The sequence below is a fragment of the Lonchura striata genome, chromosome 8, assembly GCF_046129695.1.
Source record: "Lonchura striata isolate bLonStr1 chromosome 8, bLonStr1.mat, whole genome shotgun sequence".
NCBI lineage: Eukaryota > Metazoa > Chordata > Aves > Passeriformes > Estrildidae > Lonchura > Lonchura striata.
The window spans coordinates 30,511,637-30,528,743 of record NC_134610.1 but is presented as its reverse complement, the minus strand read 5'-3'; the positions used below and the strand labels follow the sequence as shown (position 1 = coordinate 30,528,743).

Genomic DNA, 17,107 nt, shown 5'->3' with positions numbered 1-17,107 from the left:
ACCTGTGCCAGTGGGAGGATGGGAGAGAATCAGTGGGTGAAACGTCTCAGGCTTAGTCATAGTAGGAGCAAGGAGTGATGGCCTGAATTATGCAGCAAAAGTTCTCAGAATAGCGAATGAGTCACTATTGCCCTTGAACTTTCTGGATCTGAAACTATATTTATCATTTTGCATTGTTCCCAAGCTGTGTATTTGTAGTTCCACACACAGAGCAACTTGCATTTTCTGCCCTCACCAGTTAAAAACACAGACTGGGGAATTTCCAGGGAGAGAAGTCGAGGATCAATTTCTTTAAGTGAGTTTTAAGAAAAGCTTTAATGAAGAATACTTGCAGTGGGAGATGACTAATATAGTAATGTGAAGGTAGTATTAACTAAAAGGTTAAATACAGGAATAAGGCAATAGCATACAAAATAAAAAGAAAAAAAAATGAAGTGAGTAAAATTAAAGAGTTCCTGTAAGGTCAAGTATCATGGGGTACTGTTTTGAGAGGGAAATACTTTTGTGAATGCAGTAGCTTTTTCTTTTTCTTCCCACCACCTTATCTGAAATGTTCTGAACAGAAACCAGAGCACTAAAAGGAAAGGTCCAGATAATTACATTTTTCATTCTTCCACTTCTTCTCCCCCTACAATATAAGAAATGAATTAGACTAGTTTTTGCACCAGGTTGTGGCTAAACAGCTGGCTTAGAAAAAAATGCAGCTGTCACACTGACAAACAACCTTGACACTAAAATTCTGAATCTTGTAGTGTCTGCAGAACTATGTTCAATTAGTGACCAAATGCACAGTCTGGAAGAGACAGTCTTTGGTCTTAGAACAGCAGGCTCAGTAAAAAAAATGGAAGAGGTGTTTGAGAGACTTCTATCTTTAAAGCATTTTACATAACACAATTTTTAAAATGAGAAATATTATTATTGGGCAGCAGGATAAAAGAGGCAGTATTGGTTTGCCAAAAAGGACTTAGCAAATGGAAATCCAAAATCAGTTCCAGGAAATATAATAGGTAACGTAATAAGTATGTGAGAAATGCAGGTACTTTGCATTTTTGTATGTGAAGTTACTGCAGCACAGGATTACACATCCCACACTGGTATTTCAAGTTTCCTTGATCAGTGGGAAGCAAAACCATTGATGTGTGGAGGCTCATTTTATAGGCACAGATTATCAGCTAACTTTATATCTTCTTCCAAAAACCCTCATGGCTGTTGTGACAATTTATTAGCATAGGGAAATCCTGTGGGTATTTGTGCTGCCGGGTAAGTAGAAGCACAAGGCAAGACTAAACTCCATGTCTATATGTAGTTATCTCAGAGTGCATGAAAAATGGGTAACAGAACCTTCTCTGTTTTATGGGGGTCTTTACGAGGAAGTTACTATACCTAGACAGCTGAAACTTTCAATCTGGGGGGCGGTGGAAAACAAAATATCAGTATCTTCAGTGTAAAACATTTCAAAGAAAGTGTGTAGCAAGATCATTTTAACTCAGAATTGCAGCTTTTCCACCCCCACCTCTGCCAAACATAATAAACATACCAGATGAAATAAACCTCAATGCATGGGGAAATTGTTCACAAGGAAATTTAGCAGTAATAAACTCACAGCTCCATAAGTATTTACATTTTTGCTCTGAAAATTAAGATTCCTAAGCTGAGAAGACTAGGGACAATTAAAAAACTGGTTTGCATGTTGGCATTACTGAGGAAGTAGGATAACAGGAAATCTCATCTTCTACTCTTACCCATAATGGATAAAATTTGCTGATATAGATTTATACTCATCTAGGACAAATTTAGCAGTTGGTGATGTGAGTAAAGTTTCACCAAGTAACTGCAAAATCTGTGACTTCTAAAATGCTATATCCTGACAGCTGTGACAGAAGCTTAAGTGTATAAAAAGAGTGACATTTACACTTTGTGCTGAAGCCCTGCAGTTATTTTCTGCTACACTTTTGCTTTTAAGACTTCACAACCATGGGTCGGTGGCTCCCAGACTGGGACTGGAGGTGAGCAGCAGCAAAATTTCCACACTCTGATTAAATGTTTGATGATGTGAACATGAAGAATGGCCACACCCAGATCACCTAGGCAGCCAGGTGGTTGCTTTTTGTGGGTTTGTGTTGGGTTTATTTTTCTCAAAACCCAAAAACTTCAGACATTTGACCAAGACTTACAGCCTCCACTGTAAGTTTTAGCAATGAGCCATGCAGTTACCCTTTTATTGAAAATACTTGGAAACACCTTAGTAGCTCTGCTCCTTGCCGGAAGCGTTTGACCCAAAAAATGTGGAAACAACCATTCCTTCCAAGGGCATTGCCAAGAGGTTCCTGTTCCCTGAGCCCTTTCCTAGGGTGCCTGGTGGGTGACGCAGGCCCTGTGCATCCTTCTCTCTTCTCCGTGGTGACCAGTGCAGTTATGGCAGAGGTTTAGGCTGGGTACCAGGAGAATCTTTTGTTTCACGAAGGATGGTCGGACAATAGAACAGGCTCCCCAGGGCAGCGGTCACAGCGCCAGCCTGACAAGAGTTCAGCAAGGGTTCGGACAAGGCTCTCAGGCACAGGGTGAGGTTCTTGGGCCGTCCTGTGCAGGGCCAGGAGTTGGATTCGAAGATCCCTTCCCACTCGGCATATTCTGTGATCCTGCCGGCACGGCAGAGGCGGTGCACCTCGTAATCAAAAACATACAGTTTTTAAAAATGGCCATATCCATGGCAACCTGAACCCGACACCGCCGCAGCCCAGCCCGCTCCCAACGCCTTTACACGTCGCGGAGCGAGGGAGGGAAGGAGGAAGGGAGGAAAGGAAGGACGGAGCGAAGGAATGAGGGAGGGAGGCGGCGCCCCGCGCCCCTCAGCGCTCCGGCTCCGCCCGCCGGGGGCGCTGCTGCTCCCGCCCCGCCGGCCGCGCGCCACACCAGCGGCCCCGCGGGGAGACGCGGCCCGCGCCGGGGGCGTGGCGGCGGCCCTGAGTGACGTTCCCTCTAGCCAATGGGCGCGCCGCACGCCTGACAGTTAGGCGGGCTCGGCCAATGGAGCGGTGCGGGGGGCGGGCGCGGCGCGGCGCGAGAGGCGCGGCCGGGCGGCGCGGCGGGCAGTCGGCGCGGTGGCGCAGGATGATGCGGCTGTGGCGCTCGGCGCTGCTGCGGGAGCTGCTGCTGCTCGGCCCGCCGGGGGCGGCCGGCGGCGGGGCCCCGGCCCCGGCACCCGCCGCCGGGACCCGGCGCCTCCAGCCGCCGCTCGCCGCTCTCGGCGCTAGCCCGCCCGCCGCCCGCCGCGGCCCGGCGGCGCTGCCGTCAGCGCGGGGTCTGTGCACCCGCTCGGAGGGAGCCTTGGAGGAGCCGGGGAAGGGGGCGCAGGCGCCGTCGCCGACTCCCGGCGAGACCCCCGCCGACAGCGGCCACAACAATAACCACGGCGGCGGCGGCGGCAAGGAGGTGGCCGTAGGCGGCGGCGGGGAGAAGTGAGTGTGGAGGGGGCGGCGGGCGCGGGGGATGATGCGGAGGCGCCATGTGAGCGCCGCCTCTCCCCCGCACGCGTGGTGCCTGCGGAAGGGGCCGGGCCGGGCCGGGCCGGGCCGGGCCGGGCGGGCGGGCGGGCGCTCCCCCGGCAGGTGCGGGGATCCCGGGGCTGCCGGGGCCCTTCCCGGCCGCTCCCCGGGTGCCGCGGGCCCGGCCGGCGGCTCGGAGCGGGAGGGAGGCGCAGCCGCGTGGCGGGGGCCGTGTGCGCCCCCCGGGGCTCCGCTCACCGCGGCGTGGGGCCGGGCAGCGCCTCGGGCTTCCCCCGCACCCCCGGGCGTCCCTCCGTGGGGAGGCCCGGCGCAGGTGCTAGGGTGGCTCTGGTAGCGCTTCCACTTGGCTAAAAATATTTCTTAAGAGAAGCGAAAGCTGTGTCATCTCGCATTAATTATTAAAGGCAGTGTGCATGGTGCGTAGTGCTGCCTTGGAAGTTTTGCAGTGCTGTCTTCTCCGCCTCTGTATCCACACGGATGCGTTCCTGTGTAACCTGCCCTGGGGTGACCCAGCCTTGGCAGGGGCACTGCGGACTGGGTGATATCCAGAGATCCCTTCCAGCCCTAGCAATTCTGTAATCTAGTGCAGCCAGAGGCACACACTGCCATCCGTACGTGGTGAATACAGGTGTTTATAGGTGCTGCAGGATGCGTGCCTGTGCCGAGGTCCTTACTTGTCCCTTAGTGACATAGGTGTGTGCACGTAGTAGAAGGATAAGGCTGTATATTTCAATGAAGTTAATACTCCTTCATTCAGAAACTGAAATACTTCTTAAAAAAAAAGAACCCACAAAACATCAGAGACAGGTGTATCAGACTGGTTAGTGGATACGGGGGGGTTGGGTATAATGATGAGGTAAATAGTTTGGCAGAGCATTCTTCTCTGTTAGTCTTCAGCATTATGCAAGTCTTGAGTATTCATTTCCTACCACCCCTGCTAGGCTTTTTGAACCTGGGTACATTTAGAATCTCAAATAATCTTTTACCAGAAGTTTGACAGTTTAACTACAAGCCTCATGAAGACTTCTGCTTTGTATATGTTTGAAATGTGCCCCATGGTATTCTTGTAGGCACCCTGTGCACTGATTATGGGGTGGCATAATTGAAATTAAACCCAAGCTGTTTTCCCAGGCTTTGCTATGCTTATTACCTAGATGAAAAGAGCAAATGATAGAAGAATCAGGGCTGAGAAAGGAATACCTTGTTTTGATGCTGAGCAAAGTCTCTATTAGTTTGAAAATGATTCTACAAAGCCAGTCAGGAAGGCTTCAGCCCTTAGCTTGTTAATAGTTCTGCTTTTGAGTTGTGGTTTGTAGGGTTTATTTTAGCATGAATTTCAATATGGCAGGTGGGGAGAGAGGCTGTGACCTTGTTCTTCTCTGCCTTTTCCCCCCAGATGCGTTAGCTACTCAGCCTGCTTTAGTGGGGTACAGCCTGCTTTAAAGGCATCACCAGTTACTTCTGCTGTCAGATGCCTTAAAAAATGCATGCCCGTCAGGTTATGTAACTGTATGCAATATAATACACGATCATGATGGGTATTATTTTTAAATTTATGCTATTCAACAAATGCGAAGTCTCCTCCTTGAATTAGCTCTCTATATAATGTTTTGGAACAAAAAAAGTATTCTTCTATAGTCAAATAGTTGTGATTTATAAAGACTGCAATTCTGTTTTCAGGCAGAAATACACAAAGACGTTAAAAACTTTGGAAAAAAACAGCACGACAGCTGTGATGGTTTTTGAGGGTATTGCAAAAGTGATTTATTGAAGAGGTGACATTTTCTTAAACTGAGCTGTTATTAGCTTCCTACAGCTAGCATCGATTAGGGAAATTATTTAATTTCTAACATGTGTGGTAAAGCTACCAGTTAAAGACTTTTAATAATTTTTGGCTTTTGACAAAAGGATGTGTTTGAAAGTTAGATGATTGTTCTTTAAATCTTACTGCAAAATGAACAGGGAGAAATGCTGTAAAACATCTAGCATGAAGTTACAAACACAGAAAAAGCTAGAAACTTTCTTTAATTTCAGGTTGTGCAGGAATTCTTGGTGGTGCATTAGTCAGGCTGCTGGATACTTTCATTCTTACTTTTCTTGAAGCAGGACTCTGATAATCTTCCTTCAAGCATTTGTAAATGGTACATCCCATGTGGAAATCATTGGTATATTAATACAGAGTACAGGGTTGAGTAGAAAAGTGAGGTTCTTCAAAAGACAGGTGTCTGAACTGCATTGACAACTGGGCTAAGTCTGTGCAGTCTGTATTCTGCTGATTCCAGCACTTTGCCATGCATAGTGGCTTAACATTTGAGTGGTGTTTGACAAATGGTTTGTGGACTCAACTGGCAATAGCCTTTTTCTTTTTTAGTTAGTGTTGGTGGCTATTTTTTTTCCTATTTGAATATAAGGTCATGGTTCTGGTATACTGAAATAACCCATTATGTCAAAAGACAGCAGTAAGGTTTTCCTGTTGATTTGCTTTTCTAACACTCCTTGTGTACAGAGTAGGAGCTGTGAGTAAAAGCCTAAAATGTTCTGTGCAAACACTACAGAAATTGAGCACAGTTCAATTTTTCATAGTGAGAATAAATTTTGAGGTCTGTGGCTGATGAAATAACTAGTATCCCATTGCATAACCAGATCCTCTGGTGCATTTTTTCCCTAACATCTTCCACTATCTCCTTATCCTTGCTATCCAGCCTTCACACTGTGTATCCAACTGAAACTTAAAGGAAGAATAATTGAGTTTAAACTGAGAGTGGTCACAGACCAGTAAATTTAATTAACAGGATTAAAACACAATGGTATCTATGCTCATGCCTGCGTTACTAAAAAACAGCAGCCTAATACACTCCTAAGTTATAAATGTGTGTAATATTTTATATGCTTTATTCCTGCTTTCCATGTAACTCTTCTTCACTTGCTTTTACTTTCAGTGTAAGAGTTCCTCTTGCATCTTGTACTGGACAGTTAAGGGATGAAACAGTTTATCTTAGTAGAAGCTATTTCTAAATTAAAAAGGCCTTGATTAAGGTGAGAGGGAAGAGCAAAACGTAAGTGATCCTAACTTTTGAAAGCTAAATTGCTCACTTTTTTAGCTAGGTTGCAATAGTGCTAGATGCTAGTATATAGAATATCATCAAACAGTTACAGGAAGTGTTTTTTTTTTTTTTTTATGACAAGGAAGTGGTAGTGCCCTTTTTTAAGGGCAGGGATGAATTCTGAAAATTTGCTTTTGCAAGCCAGATAACAGAGGAATAACAAGTAACCAGGCAGTGTTTAATTTTGCTGATACTTTTGATGGAGTGTGGATACAATATTCAGAGATGCCAGAAACAGGCGTGCACTTTCATTAGACCCTTCATAACTTCTGTAGAGGCCAAGGTTTTGAAGCTAGAGGTTTTGTTTTTTCTTTTCTCACCAGAAGCACTTTGTTAGCTACTAAACATGTTTATCTTTGGTCTGAGTTTATAAATATGTAGTTTGCTCTTGCACCTTGGTAGTTCCTGGGTGAATAGCTGCCCACCTCTGTTATGGGACCAGTGTCTCACTATAGGAGTGGACAGAAAGCAGTTACTTACTGACTGGACCAGTGTTGGAGATACAACCAAGATATACAGCATCTGTAGCATGGTGACTTCTTCAAGGTGCCTGTCTTAGTCAGAGTGGCTGCTGACTGTGACTTGTAGCTTCCACAGAATCCCAAAATAGTTTGGATTGGAAAAGACCATTTAAAGGTCACTTAGTCCAAACCCCCCTCTGCAATGAGCAGGGACATCTTCAAGCAGATCAGGCTGCTGTGAGCCTCATGCAATCTGACCTTGAATGTTTCCAGGGGTGGGGCATTTACCACTTCACTGGGCAGCCTCTTCCAGCATTTCACCACCCTCACCATAAAATTTCTTCATTATATCAAATATAAAGTTGCCCTCTTTTAGTGGAAAACCATTACGCCTTGTCCCATTGCGACCCTGCTAAAAGCCTGTCCCCATCTCTTATAGACTCACTGTAGGTACTGAAGGGCTGCAGTGAGGTCTCCCAGGACCCTCCTCTTCTCCAGACTGAGCAACCCTAGTTCTTTGAGCCTTACCTCTTAGGCTGGAGGTGCTCATCCCTCTGGCCATCTTGGTGGCTTCCTCCAGACCTGCTGCAGTGGGCTGGTGTCATTCCTGTGCTGAGGGCCCCAGAGCTGAGTGTAGTACTCTCTGTGGGGTCTCAGCAGAGCGGAGCAAAGGGGAGAATCCTCTCCCTTCACCTGCTGTCCACACTGCTCTGGATGCAGCCCAGGAAACATTTGGCTCCAAGTGCCTGTGCCTGGGTCGTGTCCAGTCTCTCCTCCACCTGCACCCACAAATCCTTCTCGGCAGGACTGCTCTTCATCTGTTCTTCCCCCAGGCAGTGTTGATTCCAGGAGTTACATGGCCCGGGTGTAGAACCCTGCACTTTATCTTGCTGACCTTCACGAGCACCTGAACAAGCTTCTTGAGTGTGTCCAGGTCCCTCTGGATATTGGCCCATCCCTCAGGCTTGTCACCTGCACCACTCAGCTTGGTGTCATTGGCAGACTTGCTGAGGCTTCATTCAGTCTCACTGTCATTATCATTGATGAAGATCTTCAATGGTTCCTGAGGGACCATTGTTTTGTGACAGTAATTGTAACCTCATTTTTATGACTGGTGTAATATTTGTTAATAACACCTGAAACTATTATTAGCAATATCATATTTTAATATCATTTGTTGTTCTGTAAATCCTGTTCTACATTTTGGCAGTTCTGTCCTGAAGTACTGAGTAAGAATCTTCCAAATCTTCCACATTATTCGAAATTTAATCTTGTTTTTATTCTAGAAATTCAGCATCTGTTAAAATGAAGTCCCCCCACCCCAGAATCTGGTGTAGACATTGTACTGATGGAAAAGGAGGAACTGAAAGAAGGATTGCAAAATCCTTGTGCTTGGAATTCCTATGTTGGTTTTTCTTTGTATTTTAAAAAACAGTCCACCAGTATTGTAGTACACAGATTAGTATACTGCCAAAGAAGTCTAGTTGTTTAATAGTATTTTTTTTTTTCAAGAAGGTAAAGAAATATCAAAAGTCATTATTCATGAAATAGGTGAACTGGAATTTCCACTTAATTTGACTGTGAAAATTGCAAGTCCCCTGACCTGAAAAACAGCTTTTTGCATGTGTGGAACAGAACTATCTTGCTAAGTGTGTTCACAGTGCCAAAACACATCTTTTAGGTTAAGCAAACATTAGTTACTGACATCACTGATCTGATAAACTGCAGAGCAAGCCTTTTCACCCCTATTTAGCTGATAAACTTTACCAAAAGATGGACTATTTGACAAGGAGCAATTTTCTGTAAATGTATTAAATGTCATCCTCTTTGCTTTGGTTGTCTGTGCAGCCCCGTTGTTTAATTAGGCTGAGTGACCCATATTGAACAACAGCAGATGTGAAAGATAGGAAAACCACGTTGAGAGATTTTCTGTGTCAAAGGTACACATCTCTTTAATAGATTAAAATCTTATGAAGAGGCAGGTAAAATCTTGCTTAAATGGCTGAAGTATTTTTCTGCATCTTTTCAGACAGAATTCCATACTTGGAACAGCTGTAAAATTAATTGCTCAGAAATGTGTAATTAAATAGGTTATCAGTTAACATTTCTCAGTGTATTTGCTGGCTAATTTTGCCAAAGTGAAATAGGAAAATTTCTTCTGCCAGACCTTCACCAGCCCTGGAATGACTTGTGTAGCAGAGGCATTCCTTAAAACATGAAATCTTGACATTTTGGGGAGCTCAGTTGAATGCTTTATGTAAATGATGAAGATGTAGGGGTGTAGATGATGTAACTTAGCATAGCTTTTAAAATTAGTTCCCTGCAGAATTAGGATGTAGACATCCTAAAGCTTTAGTTGCTGTGTTGGTAGTTCTGGTTCTGTTGGCTTGGCTGGACATACTGTCCCAAAAGATTGAAAGTGAAACATGCTGCCTGGAAGATCTGAATTTTCTTTAGGAAAAGGGCTGTTCAGTAATTTGCTTGAGGTAGTTGCAAACGTTTGTCTTGGTTGAATTGCCAGCCTGTCTGTGCATTAGTCAGTCAGCATAATTTAAATTAAAAAAAAATCTAGACTGTGAGACAAGGAAAGTTCTGTTGGCTTACAAAGCTGTCTTCTGTTCTTAGTATGTAAGTACAGGGTTTTAAATTGGAAAATGAGAGGTGATATTTTTTACTGCTGGTTTTCACAGCTAGTTACAAGGAAAGGAGGGAGGCAAGGGCAATCTAGAAGTTGTCTTAAATTTATAAGGGTATTTGGATATAATCATATTTTTATTAAAAATAATCATAAATCTGACTTGGATAAGTATTGGGAGAGAGAGGATTAAACGTCAGTCAGTAAGATTGCATTGGCCTATCTGGGGTCTGTGCTTAGCTGTAGCATTTTATTTTTGCAGTTATAGCCCTGAGTTCTGTTATTCAAAGAATTACTAATCTCTTGACAACTTCAGTGACTAGAATTTGGACCTACTTTTTGTAAACACATGCATAAATATATAAAATTATATAAATTGCCAATAAGCATTCTAGTTTCAGGCAATAGTTTATCTATTACTGTATAGGAACAAAGTATTGCCAGTATTAATAGATTATAAGATAGACCTTTAAAACGGATGGTTAAAATAATGTAAGACTACATACTCTGATTTTAGTTACTATCTATGTATTTTTTTCTTTTGGTTTCATGTATCTTTGTCTTTTTGTGCCTGGAAACAAACCTGGGCACTTCAGGCGACCAAAGAATCAGAATCCCTTTGCTGTCACTGTCCCTCTCAGTCTAGAAGTGTAGTGGGCACTGCTTACAGGTCAAGTGTAAAGACTTGCCCTGTAAGCAGTGCCTGCTGCATGTGCTTTGGAATATCAGGGAATATTTTTATACTTTTTACAGGTTAATTCTGTCAACTTCAAATGGAAGGGAAAGCTGTCAGTACTACAGCTTTCTGTCTTAGAAGGATTCAGAGTGCTTAGTTTGGCAGGTTTCCTTCAGTTTTCACATGAAATGGAGATGCAGGTAATGAAAACCTGCAGGTGTAGGGGAAGCATATCTCAAAGTGAAACAGGTAACACCTGGGACCCTTGGAGAGTGGTGTGTTTACACTGATAAGCACAGTGACCATTAAAGGTGCATCTACACTGGGTTTACTTAGCTAAGTAGGTGTGATGAGAGTCACTCCTTCTGCTTCAGGTACTCTATTATGCTGCAGATGGCTTTGCTTGTTTCATGGTAACTGATGGGGCTTACATAAGCTTCTGGAAGGATAAGGACTTTGGGACTCCTCTGTAGAGTCCTGAAAAAGGGACTGTTTGGAAGAAAATATTACACATTTATCATCTCCTTCTTTTGCCTGTAGAACAGTTGGGTCAGTATGCTCTACAACTTCATTATGAGGCACGTACATCCTGGAATCTTAAAAATAATTTATCCTCTGCAAGTAACATACCTATCCTTGGTAACATCAAAAAGAGGGATATATGATTAATCTTCTCCCAAAAACATCTAAATATAATCTTAGCGGTAAATGTCTAACAGTAAAAATATGACTAAACTGCAGTTAAGAGTGTTTGCTACTGAAAAATCTGTGTATGCTACTTGAAATATTACCATTTTCTTTCTACTTGCAGTCTAACTAGGCTTTGTGTTCACTGATTAAAACGTTCTTTGAAATTAGTAGTAGCAGTGAAAATGTGTTTCCCTGAGGAGAACGCAAAAATGTGTATAAATAAAAATAGGCACTAAAATAATCGATGCTTTTTTTTCTGTTTTCCAGTAAAGTGAAACAAGGTCTCCTTCCCAGCTTAGAAGATCTGCTTTTCTATACTATAGCAGAAGGACAAGAAAAAATACCAGTTCATAAATTCATAACTGTAAGTTTACTGTTCCAAAGTGCTGTATGAATGTAACTACTGCAAGGTTATTTTAACATTTTAAATGCAAGAATGCAAAGCAAAGAATTTCTGTTGTACTTGTTTATCTGCGGGAAGGAACATATTATTTCCCCCCCAGTGCTGTTTCTGTGGTTAAGTAAGAGAATGAGTATATTAATGTTATTATTCGCTTCTTTGATGTGCAAAAGAGTACACTTGAAAGTAGCTGTGCCTGTGGCATAGCTCGGTAGTATTAGTGCTTGTGTAAAATGTAGTTGGACCACTGGATTTCAAATAACATTAATGTTTTGACATTAAGTGCAGCCAAAATGGCCAAAGGAAATTGCTAAAGAAACAGTGAAGTGTCACAATGTCTCTGTTGATGATGCATTGGCAGGTCTCTTATGGTGATAAATGCTGAGCAGTAGATAACTTGATTGTAATAGCATATCTTTTCACTTAGTAATTATTGTTTTATTGTAATAGGCACTCAAATCTACAGGATTACGTACATCTGATCCTCGATTGAAAGAGTGCATGGATATGCTAAGACTGACTCTTCAGACTACTTCAGATGGTGTTATGCTGGACAAAGACCTTTTTAAAAAGTAAACTTTCTGTCAATTATGTAACTGTATAATTCTGAGTGAATGCTGTCTGTGTGTTACTGAGTGCTGTCTTAAGGAGAGACATGAGGTATATAAATTGATTAGAAAGGGAGTCAAACACACACTCCTGATACTGTTTTGATAAAAGTTAGTTCTCAGATTTCATGCAGCAGACAGGCTATCTCATCTCCACAAGAAATTAATGTGTCAATATTGTTTGCATGTGTGTCTGACCCCATGCTGCAACTCTTGGTCAGATGCCAAACAATATTAATTGATGTAGCATTGTGAAATTCACATTCTCTGGACAGAGAGATAAAATTCTGTCTCTCAGGATTTTTGGAGAAGCGCAGAGAGAAGAAGAGAAAACAATATCTATATCTGCTCCCTTGCTTTCCCCAAGTGGAATGTGGTATGGAGATTGTTTACCTGAAGTGATTGCTGGGTGGGGTTCTGGTGAAAGTTTCTTGGGTTCAGTGACCAATTGGATCCAGCTGTGGCTTGGGCTCTCAGCAGAGAGTCACTGGTTTTGTTAGTTAGATAGGTAAGTAAGAACTAAGTATGTAGAATAGAACAGTATCTCTTTAAGTAGTGTATTAATGTAATATAGTATAGTTTTACTAAAGCTATCCTTCAGCCTTCTGATCTGGAGCCAGACATTATTTCTTCCCCAAGATGGGGTTTGCCGCATTTTTACTATACAGCATGAAGTGTTTATTATGATTACATAAAACTGCTCTCTCACTGTATTGTCAGTTTTTAGTCTGAAGTTCAGGATTCTGCTTCTGTGTGGCGAGATGTTCAAAGCATGTATGTAAAAGTGAGTGTGTGGAAAATGGTGATGTTAAATTTCAAGATATGTGGAGATGAGAGGGGTTAGGATTGCAGACATTGGTCTGTTTTGGAAATGATCTGTGTGCTGTATTTTAGTGATGCTTTTGTGTGTTTTTTTTAGCAAAGTCTGTAGTCAGGTGAAAAGCATAAGCACTGTTCAGGTTGTCTTCTGTTTATTTCAAGCACACTCCTTTGCTCCTCTAACAGTTTTTGTATGCCAAAAGATTGGAAATATAGAAGCTCTTAAATTTTGAAGTGATAGTTTTAGACTATTTTTCTGTCTGCATTTTTATTCCATTTGCAGGGTAAATCATAATACCTAAAACTTATTTGCACATACAATGTTTAAAGTGCATATATGTAATACATATATTTTATGTACATATAGGTATATAAAATATATATGGTATATGCTTATGCTATACTATGTATTTACATAGTTTATGTAAGTATAAATATATAAACAGAAAAGTGTGTATATATATATAAACATTTTTGGAAATAGATTGAGAAAAAGTTAATGTCTATGTGTGCAGCAAAAAAGCCAGTCAACTCCTTAAGCAGATAATTTGTAAAGGTCCAGCATGGACTAACTTTACTCCTGTGTTAAATTTTAGACCATGTCTTCACTGTTTTTATTGTCAGCAGAGTAAGAACTCCAAATTGTTACCTTCGGAAACCTTCTTGGGTGTATGGATGGATTGGAAAGGAAATTCATTTGCTGTTACGTGTTACATTTATACTAAAAGGCTTATTTGTCACAGTAAACTGAATTATGTTTTAGGCAAGGGCTCTGCATTGGAAAAAGAACTGATTGCTAATTAGCAGGATTATCTTATGTTCTGTGTCACATCTCTGGGATTTGATCCTCTGTGTGAGGAGAGTAGTCATTACTATAACAATTTGTGAAAAGCTTACATGGTTGCTTCTTGTGTAGGAAGAGTTTTGAATGTAAAGATTATGCAGAGGTGGAGAGGTGACTCTTACTTGACATAGCAAGCTTTCCTTTGCAGCAGCAGAAGGTTCCTTTGTAACCTTTTTTATAAATTACAAACCCCTGAAATTCAGTTACCCCTTCCATGTAGGGACACTGCATTTATTGTGAAAAGGATTGCACAGGGTCCCTGTATTTTCTTCTACAAGTGTTTAAGGTATGAAATATAATAATGTATCTAGTCAGCTGTACTTATGTTAGGACTTGAAAGCTTCAGTTTCCTAAACATAAAAGTCAGTGGTGTAATTCTCATGAATTTGAACCCAAAGCTGCCAATATCAAGGTTAAGTAATCTGGAATAGTGGTAGCATAAATTTGACTAAATCAATCAAGTCCAGTAGAAATTACTTGTAAAATACACAAGCTCATGCATGTGTATTGTCTGTCATTCTGTATGCTTTTTTTAGTGGTTCTAAACATTAGGCTCCAATTCTACTAAAATTGCATTATTTTGGTTTTTTGGCTTTACAGCACTCTCCACATCAGAAAGAATCCTCATGTTACAGGCAGAACCACTTGGACTTTTAATCTTTTATCTGCCAAATTTCTTGAGTTGAAGAATTCTGAGGTGCACAATTTGGAGGGAGAGTTGCTAAATTAATGAATTAGCTTTTGATGTTGCATTTATCTTTGCAGGATGAGACCAGGCTGCTACTAAAGGCAGTGTAACATGTTGGTTAGCTTGCTATGAGACTGTTTTTCTTTTCTTTTTAGTACTACTATATATATAATATAATACTACTCACAATTCATCTGTTTTTAGATGAAACTTGGGCTGCTTTGTGTAGGGAAGCAGTAATAAGCAATCCGAGTCAGAACTTGAAAAATAATGGATAAACCTAACAAGGTGGTAAAGGAAGCAAAGTGATCCTAACTTTGTTGGAAAACAAAGATGCAATTTCCAAAACTCCTCAAACTGTTGCTTTCAAACTTGGTTATACAAGTCATTGACAGTTAATATTGATCATAAGACTTGCAGCCTAATCTTCCTAACCAAAATGTATCTGGAAAAATTTATAGTTTGAAATGACATTTTCTAAAGTGTGGCAAGAAATGCTTGGATTTGGATTTGACAAGAGAGGTTTTTTTTTTACAGGATGAGATTATAAAGTTTGTTGAAATGGAAGAATGTTAAGTTGGACATTTGTAGTATACCTATCCTGAACACCACAAAACTATGTGAGCGATAAGGGCCAAGTTGTTCACAATATTTGACTGTAGAAATGTTTTTATTTATCAGTATAATTATTTACTTAAATTTCTCCCTGTGATCTTTTCTTATTACTCCACTTCTTTGGAGACTGAGGCCAGCCATCTCCAGAGGGTTACCTGGAACATAATTAGTTAATTACTTGGGTGGGGAGGAGATGTCAGCTGCAGAATTTTAGAGGCTGTCATGGCTCATGTCGTGGCTGACTGAAAACTGTCAAACCTGTTTTGTGTCCTGTTAAAGGGAGACCCAAGAACTCTGTTATTTTGTCCATGCACCTATTGTTCTGAATTCCCATCTAGATTACTTGAGCTCTTGTATTTAATTTAGTCTGTGAATTCATACAATTTGGTTGGGTAAAATACCCAGGATAAATACCCAGACAAAGACCTGGGCAGAGTCTGGGAAAAATTGTACATGATAAATAGTGCTTTACCAGCACAGCCATTTCTTAGTGAGTTTTAATCCCTACAGTAAAGGGAGTGAACTGCTGAAGTGAACATCACAGGCTTGGTATAAATTTTAAGTGTATAAATTCCCTTCTTGTTTCAGAAACATAATGTGATCTTAAGAGCACTGTATTTCAGTGCATAGTGCCTTTTTGTTTTCCAGACTTTGTATTGAATTGTTCTAAAAGATTTGGGTGAACTTCAGAAATTTGTTTTTTCTTATAGGAGTGCTTAATGCTGCCCAGGTAGCACAGACAATGTAGAAGTGCATCTGAAGTTTGAACCTAGTGCATGTTATGTTGTTACTCCTTCTACACACATACCTGCCATCAGTGTTATTAATTACTTTTGAAAAGGGGTTTTGCACCTAGAGTAGGTGACTATAATTGGAAGCTGTGGGAACAAAAGCAAACAGCAGTTTTTACAAGATACAGGAAAGAAATATGACAGATTGCAACAAAACTCAACTGCAATTTTAACATAGGCTAAGAAAGCAGCGTATAGCAAACAGCAGTTTGTAAGGTGACTGTGTACATCAGAAACTTCAGTTTCTCTTTCACTTTCGGAGAGTAGTGCCTATCAGCGTTTGAAATGGGTATCAGTTGAATTTAAGATAAAGTCCTGGAAGTAGGAGGCGTTTAAAGGCTTAGAAAAAGAGGGGGGATTCAAAGAGAGGGTAATTCTGTCTCTCCACTGGTCTTCGTGCACCTTCATTTTGAACTGATGATGATTTTTAATACTAGGGTTATTGAAATATCTATTCTAAGTGAAAACAGTTCCCTAAAAATTATTTATTTTTCTGAATAAGTCTTAATTGGAAGGTATGCTCTTCTTGGTAGCATGTGCCTAGATGTTCTTAACTTTCCATTTGCCTGCATTAATAGTATGTGTCTGCTTCTGTCAACAGTGCCAGAAGGCACGGTGTGAAGGTGTTAACAGTTTGTTTGCTGCTAAACCTGCCTTTGTGCTCCTTGCCCTGGGATCGGGCTGTTAATACCTTTTATCAGGTCATATTTCAACTGACTTGATAATTGCTCTCCTCTCTCACCCACGGACACACCGCTTTCAGCATGTCTCAGTTTGTGTTTTCATCCTTCCTTCTGTTTGTCCTAGATAAGTCCTTTCCTTTTTGCCTCATCGGTTTTTTAGCTGTCCCAGATGGGCTGACGTTCAGAGGGTGTGGCCGACAGTGTAACTGTGTTTTCTGCGCTGAAAGGCGACAGAGATTCCTTGAGTGCTGCGGATATGAGAGAAGAAAGTTGCAGTACTTCAGGATATGTTATCGAGTTTTTCCACAGGGTTTTTTTCTCATTAGAGTGGAATCACGTTCCACTTTGGTCTGTTGGCAGCGTTCTCACCTTAGTTCACAGTGAAAAGGTGAAGTGAGAGAAAGCAACCCTGAACCTCCCAAGTCTGATTTAACTTTGAAATCAGTACTTTTTTAGACAAGGACTGGGTTAGATAAACTTCAGACAGTTTGATCCCAAGAATTGGGTGCTTTAGATCCCTTTTGCAAGCTGAGGTGCTACTTGAAGGCAGGTTGATAATGCCTTGCAGTACAGCTTCACAGTTGAAA

At 41.5% G+C, this 17,107-nt stretch overlaps 1 protein-coding gene across 1 annotated transcript in view; it reads left to right on the top strand.

Moving 5' to 3' along the window:
* The first annotated feature begins 3,111 nt into the window (after nucleotides 1-3,111).
* Nucleotides 3,112-17,107, top strand: part of GLS (glutaminase) — a 61,846-nt gene continuing 47,850 nt past the window's right edge. The window contains exons 1-3 of the mRNA XM_021531379.3: nucleotides 3,112-3,458; nucleotides 11,340-11,436; nucleotides 11,923-12,044. Of these exons, the coding sequence (XP_021387054.3) occupies nucleotides 3,112-3,458; nucleotides 11,340-11,436; nucleotides 11,923-12,044 (566 nt within the window). The remainder of the gene's footprint in view (nucleotides 3,459-11,339; nucleotides 11,437-11,922; nucleotides 12,045-17,107) is intronic.